Source organism: Drosophila mojavensis, unplaced genomic scaffold, assembly GCF_018153725.1.
Source record: "Drosophila mojavensis isolate 15081-1352.22 unplaced genomic scaffold, ASM1815372v1 contig_74, whole genome shotgun sequence".
Lineage (NCBI taxonomy): Eukaryota > Metazoa > Arthropoda > Insecta > Diptera > Drosophilidae > Drosophila > Drosophila mojavensis.
In genome coordinates, this window is record NW_025318899.1 from 8,343,746 (window position 1) to 8,353,052 (window position 9,307).

A 9,307-nucleotide genomic window follows, 5' to 3' on the forward strand; every position below is an offset into this window, starting at 1 on the left:
ATGTGCATTACTCGACCCCTCGCTCTCCCTCGCTCTGCATCGCATCCCGCTCTCCCTCTCACTTTGTTGTTTTTATTGGCAATACACAATTGGCTTTTGATTTTATTAAAGCCATAACAGCATGAGCAGACGCTCAACAAAAAGCGTATTATGACCATGAAAGTGTATGAAAAGGGAGTTTTTGTCAACCATTTTCAATTGCTGATTGGCTTTTGAAAGCCTTTACTTTGTTGACTTGTCCATAAAAATCAAAGAGCCATCGTTTTTTATACGTTTTGAGTGTGCTTTGTGGCAGTTCGATTTGCATAATGTGCAGTTAAGCGACTTGCCTCTAGGTTTACAAATGCATATTAAATTTGTATTTACCTGCATTTTATGTTTGTAAAAATAAAACTAAATATTTATTTTATTTTATTTTAATTTTTTATATTTTTCATTTCAGCATATATTTCAGTGTTGATTTGCGTTTCGTGTCTCGTAGTTGTTTACACAATTTACCTTTTTGTGATATTTACATATGCAATGCCCTTTTCACTTTGCTCTGTGGCCAGACAGTGGCTGAAGGACCATTAAAATGCGTCCGTTGCTCCTCGATATGGCGGTAATTAATTACGTAATTTGTCCATTTGAAAGCGCGACAAGATGCTCGAAACGACGCGGTCAACTCTTTCGCAGCATGTGCAAATGCCACTCGATTATTTATAGTGGAATACAAGTGAGTTCAGTGACAGGACATGGGCAGAAGGACTTAATGCCCAAGACACATTTGCCAGTCATTTGCATTGGCGTCCCTTTGCCATTCTTTTTTCACTCTGCTCTCTGCGACTGCACAGTGGTTCATGCACTTGTTTTGCTGCTCGCTGCTCCTTTCAGCATTTGATTAACGATGTGGGCTCGCCTGAGGAGAAGTTTCACTTCTCGCTGATGTGCGTTTTAAAAGCGTGTAAAAGAAATTACCTATGTGTGTATGTGTGTGTGTGTGTGCGTGTAGAGGGCTGCATTGCTGCTCTGAAGATTCAACGGTGGTTAATGCTCTGGCCATGAGCTGGAGTTGTTGGTGGTGCGGCCTTTCCCTTTGTTTAACTACTCTTGCAGCATCAGCCTGCCTCTCCCTGCTCCGAGCCGCGGTGTCGCAATTGGGGTATAATCTGGTTAGCGGCACAAATGACGACGCGACGACCGAGTAAGGGCATAGAACGACGACAGCATTTAAGCACAATTGCTGTGGCTAATGTGACACATATTGTGACAAATTGCATGCGGATGCTGGGCGAGTGGAGTGGAGTGGGGCACAGGATGGGGCACACATTTGACTGTGTAAACACGTGTACCGCTGCTTAAGAGTTCTCGATCAGGTCTGCGTAGATAAACCTTTTTCCATAATCCCTTTACATTAGCATAATTATTCTGTATAGAACTGTGAATACTAACTAAAGGCTTGAATAGGTTAATCTTATATAACATACTATTCTATGAGTACTAAACCCAATTCAACTTTGTATTAATTCAAGAACTATCTATGCTCTAGCTATAATCTACAATTTTCATTCATTTACAAAAATAAAAGCTTTTCATTTTTCATTCAATATCATTGATCCTAAGTGCACTGTTCGATGGTCTCTGCGCCGCTCTGGCTCCGCCCCCTTGGACACTTCGCATGCCAATAGATAGCTGTGGCCTCTGCGTGCCACGGATAGCATAGCCGCCCCCGATGTCAGCCATCGGGTGAACTGCCTGCCGATGGGGGTCGGTTTAAGTTAGCGACAGCGACACTGACAGCTCGGCGCTGACAACAGGGTCGGGCGCGCATCGAGGGCTCGGGCGAACAATGCATGACGAATCGGTATTTTACGCCCATTTCGGGCAATATGCCCAGCTCGGGGTGGCTGTGGCTGTGGCTGCTGTTGTGTTAAGCGCTTTGTTCTTGTCAACTGAGTGGAACGAATGTCGAGGCTGCACCTGCAGGACAACCCGAAATCTGGCAACCTTGCGCTGGGTGGTTGCATCGAGTTGGACCGGTGATGCTGGCTGCTGGATGCTGGATGCAGGGTGCTGCACGTGCTGCTGCATTTCGGGAACGGCTTCGCCACGCTATCTAAATCGAGTTTCTGGCACATTAACATTTTGTTTATTTTACAAGTACTAATTTTGATTTTGGCTTAAAACGTTTTCATTTGCAGGCGAGATTAGTGATCCATGGGCTCCTTGGCGCCGCCCCCTCCGCCGCCGCCACCTCCACCGCATTCTCCGTAGGCACCCAGCTCGTCGGGCCGGAAATAGGAGCTCTGCATGCTGTAGAGCCGATCAATCGGATTGATCATTGGCGTCTGTGTGAAAGGACCCATCAGCTGCTGAAAGGTGGCGTAGCTCAGGCCAAGTATGGTGTTCAGTATCGGTTCGCTGTTCTTGTTGCAGTTCTCTATTGATTGTCACAGAATATGTTTAGCTGACCTTTGTTGTAACTCTTTATTTTTTGTTTCCTCTTTGGCACTTACCCTTGTTGGTCTCCATGCAGCTTAGAGTGCCCTGCTCCTGTTCGTCCTTGATGTTGCAGCGCAGCCTTGTCAGTCCGTCCGAGGTTGTGGAGAATGGCGACTCTTGTTGCGACTCGCTATCACTTTGCGCTTCGTCCTTGATTTTGGCTGTCAGACTGCTGTCATGCGACTCCTGCGAGTCCTGCGAGTGCGAGTCGCTGACACCCTTCGCGGGCGGCTCCTGCTTGGCCTTTTTCTGTATTTTCTTAACTTTGGCGCGTTGATTTTGAAACCAGACCTGAGCGAACAATGCAAATTAGAATGGCATGAATTAAATCAGATATTGATAAGCATTCGCGTTACCTGTACAATTCGCAGACTTAAGCCCGTATCCTTGGCCAGGTTCTCTCTAACTTTGCGGCACGGCTTGGGCGACACTTCAAAGGATGCCTTGAAGGCGCGCCGCTGCTGTGTATTGAGTATGGTACGCGGTCGCTTCGGACCTCGACGACCGTCCATCTTAGGTGGAAACAGGTCATCGCCATAATAATCTAGGACAGTATGATATTAGACAGCTGTGGCAACTGGGTGATGCATTTAATGACTCACCATAGCCCTGCAGCATCTCCACCTCCTTCTCGTAGTCAAAGCGGCAGAATAGCTGTCCCTGTTTCACCACATACTGCTCGCCCTTCTTCAGCACTGCACCGCATACGACGCAGGCGAAGCACTTCAGATGGAAGATATTCTCCTGCGAGCGCATCACAAGCTCATCGGCGGCAATTTTATGGCCGCAGCCAAGGCAACGATTACGTAAGTAGAGTCTGTGGAAATAGGAGTATCATTGAGTTGCTGGACAACCATATTGAGCCGCCGTCCACGCCCACCTTTCGTAGTCAATGCGGCAATACAGCTTGCCGTCCCTCGCATAGCACGAGTGCACCAGATGCAGCGAACAGGCGGAGCACTTGAGGCAGCCCTCGTGAAACGAGTTGTCCACCACGCGCATGATGTAACGATCACAAATTGGCTGGCAGCAGTAGGTGCATTGGTTGAGTCCTGGACCCATGCTAATGGCCATGCCCATGCCCATGCCCCCATCTCCGGACATGGCCATGCCCATCACCGTGTGCTGCTGCAGTATTTGAGGCGCTTGTGGTGTGTGTGGTGCGATTGATGATGTCGGCGGCGCCGGTGGTGCTGCTGAAAAGCCATCCAAGTCATTGAGACTGCACTCGCCCAAGGTGATGCGGTTGCTCAGCTGCATGGGTGGACCCGGCCCGGGACCCTGTCTACTCATTGTCAACGGCAGAGCCTGATGTTGCTGTTGCTGTTGCTGTTGCTGTTGCTGTTGTTGGTGTGCGGTGGACATGCTGCTACTGTGGTTGATACAACTTCCGTTGACATTTCGGCTAGCTGACGCCATTTTGTCATTGTGGGAGCTGGTGGCTCCTCCTGCTGCTGTCTTGCTGCCTGCCGGCTGACAGGTCGCAGTTGTTGCTGTTGTTGCAGCCGATGCTGCTGCTGCTGCTGTTGCTATTGTTGTTGTTGCTGTTGCTGGTGTTGTTAACATGCGCTCATTTCCGTGCAACAGCAGTTGACTGTGCCCCATTGCAATGCCTGCTGCGGCCGGGTGCTGCGTGTGTCCAGCTCCCGATAAATGTTGCTGCTGTTGGTGATGGTTGTGTTGCTGCTGCTGCTGCTGTTGCTGTTGCTGTTGACATTTGATGTCCATTGGAACTATTTTGGTTTTTGCGGTTGTGTCGTGGATCCAGGGCCCAAACATGCAAATGAGAAACATTTCAGTTATTTTTATTTTCACATCGGCATGCAAATTGCGGCTGGTCGTGTGCCCTCCTCACAATTTACAACTGCGGCCAGTGGTTCAGTGGTTCGTGGCAAAAACTATGTCCCAAACGGGATTTGCATTTGTGGTTCCCTGCACTTTTGCCCACTCTATACGGTGTGAGTGTAACTGTAACTGTAACTGTAGCTGTAGCTGTAACTGTGACCATTTGCCAACCATTTCGAGTTGTAGTAAATTTGTGGTTTTGCAATTATTGAAATGACTTTTGTAGCGAAATATGTGCGTGACCGTACGCACTCGTCTCTCCCTCCCTCCCTCCCTCCCTCTCTCTTCGCCTGTGTTTGGCCGTACTGCAAATTCCACGCACATATATATTTATATATGTATGTACGCTGGCAATACGCTGCGTATACGTATTGTGCTGTTGGGCTCTGTTGTATTTGTGCGAGTGCGGTTATTCGAGTTGGTGGCAAAAAATTACTGTACATTTGTGGCATTTGTGCTACTGCTGTTGGCTGGCTGGCTGGCTTTTTGTTGCTTGTTGTCTCAATTTATGGCAAATTGTTGAAATTGTACGGTAATTTGTTTGCCTCTTAGTGTGCGTGTGTGTGAGTGTGTGCGTGAGTGCCGTTTATCTTGTTTCGTTACGCGCTTTTTCAGTTGTTATTGTTTTGCCCTTATCCATAGGTTTTCTCATTTTTCCTTTTTTTTGTATTAACTTAATATGTACGAGTATGTGTGCAAGTACACACACACACACACATACTCTTACGAGCTCTGCCTGACTTTACATACATTTTGCATTTAAATGATTTGGCCTGTGCGTAATTTCATTAAATTTTCACAACAATTTCTGTGGCATGCAAAATTTATGCTAGAAATATGTGCAGCATTTTAAAGTAATTTACGTTATCAATTTGCATTGCGGTCTCACGTGTAAGAAATACAATTCGTGTCATGTGCAGACTAAAATGCAGCCACAAATGACACTTCAAATCAAACCACTCGACTGCCCACTTCTTGGACAGATGACAAGTGGGTTGGCTATTGCATTTTATGTATATTTAATAATAGGGCTTGTAATTTATTAAATATTTGAAAGTCAAAGACAAAGGGACAGCAAGAGCTGAAATCTCAAGGTACTGCCCAAAATAGATGTATATATGAATTCTAAAATATAATCTTTTACTAAGCCTCTTTTACTATACTCGTTTATCAATCCATCAATCTCATTTATAGATTCGGCTGTCTCCGCTCGTCTTGCCTACAGCTTGGACATCACGCAGTGAATGACCCTAGCTCATCTCTCTCTCTGAGCTTGCCTAAAGATTCGTGCACAAGGATAACTAAGTGAATAGGCTTATTTCTATAAACATAAACATATGGTTCGCATTTCACATCAATTGTCACGAGCAACTGCTGCCGCATGCTTTCATAGGTCGCTTCGTTTCCCCTGCTTGATACATTTAACCTCGGACACCTCATTCAGTGTGAGCTACTTTGAATTGCAGCAGTGCTAAGCCGCTCAGCTGGCGCACCTGTTAGACTTTTGTCTTTTGTGCTGTGTCCTTTGGCTGCCGCAAGGCTTATCAGGATGTCAGCATGTTGGCTGGACATGTCAGCGCTTGGCAGCAGCGGATTTGCGCGGACAAGTGCAAAGGCGGAGGCGACATTGATAGCGCTGGCTTTGCCCTTTCGCCACACTAATTAGATTCTAATGTGCAGCAGAAATCAGGGGGGCGGCAGCGGGCACCCACCCTGCAGGGCGAGTTTCGCGCTGCTTATAACTAAATTATAATAGAATTTACGAGTAGTGCGTGCGCTTTCTAAACGAGTCATTGCAATGAATCAGTAGCTAGAGATTCAACCCCTAGCCGGCCCAGCCTCGCCACAGCTCACCCCATGTCTGTCAAGGGGTGAGACGGGCCGAGGCAGTGGCTGAGGCAGAGGCAGGGGCTTGGATATATTATGTCGGTTACGGCTGCTGGCGGCATATGTTGGCAGTCTTCGGCAGCAGCGGGCGAGCGGAAACCCTTGCCAGGATACTGTGTGCAGCCGCTGCCGCCGTTTGTCAGTCGCTGCCGAGTTGTTGCCGGCGACTGGCGTTTAATTTAATCGGATTTGGGCGGACAAAGAAATTATGGCGCCGTTTTGCATTGTTGTTGCTGCTGCGTGTTGTTGTTGCTGCTGCTGTTGTGCCAACGATACACAACATAAATGCTTTGTTTTTGCCTAATCTCTGACAGAAGTCAGCATTTGTTTTGCCCACTATAAAATGTGTCCAGATTTTTGGCATTTGGCTCGCTGCCAGCTTGACTTAAGCACACTTAGCTCAAGTGCCAAGTTGTGCAAGTGGTTCTTAGTTTTCGCACAGCTCGTACTCGAACACTCGAACTATTGGACAAAACCAAAACAAATATATATATATATGTATATGAATTCCATCAGGTATATTTATATCTTAACTATATACTATACTATGTATCTATGCATATGTTTTCAATGGTATAACAACTCGCCTAAGGAACTGAATGAAAAATTTATAAACTTTATTTTAAGCAAATATTTAATACATATTGTGATTTTTCTTTTATTCAAGTTGTCTTCATGGTTTTTGTAAATTATAGATTGAGTAAGTAAAACTAAAAGGTTAGTAGTTTACCAACAGTAGAAGTAAAAGTTTGAGGAATAATAATGAAAAATTTTAGGTTACATTTAATTTGTGAGAGCACTTTCCTATACAATCTTCTCGATGATATTCAATGCTGATGACTTTTCAGCTTCAAACACTTATTCAACTAAGTAATCAACATTTTAACATATTCTTAAACTTCAGTTAAAATATTGCTCACTGAATATATTTTCAAATTCAATATTTTACATAGTTTACTAATTAACTGATTTATTTTTGCTATACAAATTGTGGTTATATCAATGCAATGGTTGAAGCAACAGCAATTTAATGTGATTGATGCTTACTCAAAAATTTATCTAAATAGTTATTTATTCTTTACTAAAACCCTTTCTCCATATCTATGAAAATAAAGTACTTCTGGCGTATCTGAATTATAAACTACTTTGGAAGGTGACAAATGATTTCATCTAATAATTCTCAAATAAATATCTGGGGATGCAAATTGCTATTAAGATTTTTCAGCATTGCTTACTTCAACAACAAACAATTATACTCATAATAGTATTTAAAAACCCGTCGGAACAGTAAAATATTTGTAAAGCACCGACGGCATTCGCTCGAGAATATTTTTGGTTAATGCAAAATACTCACACAGGCCAATCTGCATTGGATGCTGTTCGTCGATCATTTTGTTGATTTACGGCCAACAAAAGCTCATTTACACAAAATAAATCACAGGTCCGTGTCTGAGCCGACCAATGATTGCTTAGAAATACGATAGTTATGGTTTTTCTAGGAATTTATAGGACTCTTTGTATTGGCACTTTTCACGTGGCTTTTATTAAAGCTAAATGGGTAGTCGCGTCAGGTGCAGTGCAGGTAAATATGCATCGAGTGTCCTGCGAAGCGAATGGATGAGAGTGGCCAGCGGGAAAGGTATTGTTGGGCCAGTTACGAAACGCGATGCTTGAATGATTACGGACCTCTGATGTTAATGAAATTTGTTAAAAATCATTTGCTCACTTCGGCCAGACATGGCCATCGACTGCTGCTCGAAGCAGGAAATTTTCTCAAAATGGAGGAGAAATATCGCTGTGTATGTGTGTGTCTCTGTGAGTGTGTGTGTGTGTGTGTATGGGTGGTGCGCCCCCAAAGCAAGGCAGCGCCATTTTATCCGGCGTTTGTAACAACATGTCCATGCATGCGTCCTTCCACCCACCCGATGCCAGGCCAACTCCACATGTACACAGACAAACCGAGCCAAGTGGGCTTCCCCGCTTCGTGAGATTCGCCAATTTGGCGCATGCGCTGATCCTGGACACGTTCTCGTTCTCCTGACTGTCGCTTGGAACTCGGCTTGCATTTTGGGGGCGCAACGGTTCGTTTTGCTTTTGTTTTTGCACTTTTGACTTTTGTCTTTGTTGCCATTCGGATTGTTGTTGCCATTGTTGTTGATGTTGATGTTGTTGTTGGCGTGCTTTTATTTGATTTGTTGTACGTATTTTGTATTGACAAAGGATGTTTGGCTCGGCGATTTTGTGCTACGTCTCAGCAACAACAACAACAACAACAACAACAGCCGCTACATGAACATCCCTGAAGAGAATTTTCTCTAGCATCGAATCTATGGCAGGGCCTTGCGTTCTTGCTGATTTCTTTTTCTATTGTCATACAATGTTTTAAATTTATTGATTTTTAATGCTGCTGCCAAGACCCGTTAGGAAATTCAAGACACAGCTTTAATTGTTTGGCCAGACCCCGCTAGAGCCCCTCGGAGCCGCCCATCCCCGCCCATCGCTGTTGTTTTTGTTTTGTGTAGTTGGCCGTGTTAATGACTGATAAATGTCGGCGTGCGCGCGCGTTGCCGACACTTTAAACTTTTGGCCAAATGAATTTGGTCTATTTAACGAGCTGGCTGGCCAAACTTTAATGTCTAAGCTGGAATGGCTGTGTGTCTCGTCTGGCAAGGTCTAGCCGGTTGACTGGATGCCTGACTGCCTGCTTGGCTGCTTGGCTGCTGCTGCTGCTGCTGCTGTTGGTGTTGCCTGCATGCCAGTCTCTTGTCCTCCGAGGGAAATTCCCTTAAAGTTGTAAACGTGAACGTGTTACTTACAATTAGTGCAGGCGGGCGGGCCACTTAGTCGCCATTTACTCGGCGTGGCTGTTTCTTAGCCAGCTGTGCCCCACTTTCCCACTTTGGCGTTGGATAATCACCATAATTATGTGTTAGCTACTTTTTATGATTCATTATTAGGTCTTGTGATATTTCCTTTTCACAACTGTGGACTTTAAGCATTGTTTCGTGCTTTCTTTCTTTTGCCGGTGTTTATTTAAATGAGTGAAGAGTTAACAGTATGAATATGAAAGCATCTTATTGAAATGCTGCTTTCT

General features: G+C 45.0%; 1 protein-coding gene across 1 annotated transcript; it reads right to left on the reverse strand.

Annotated features, from left to right (window-relative positions):
- Positions 1–461: 461 nt before the first annotated feature.
- Positions 462–7,914, reverse strand: LOC6581811 (LIM homeobox transcription factor 1-beta). Its single transcript, XM_032731643.2, has 6 exons — positions 7,568–7,914; positions 3,362–4,214; positions 3,084–3,298; positions 2,838–3,025; positions 2,496–2,772; positions 462–2,419 (listed from the first exon to the last, which is right to left on the reverse strand). The coding sequence occupies exons 1-6, from the start codon at positions 7,602–7,604 to the stop codon at positions 2,187–2,189; spliced, it is 1,803 nt and encodes a 600-aa protein (XP_032587534.1). The 5' UTR covers positions 7,605–7,914; the 3' UTR covers positions 462–2,186.
- Positions 7,915–9,307: the final 1,393 nt, after the last annotated feature.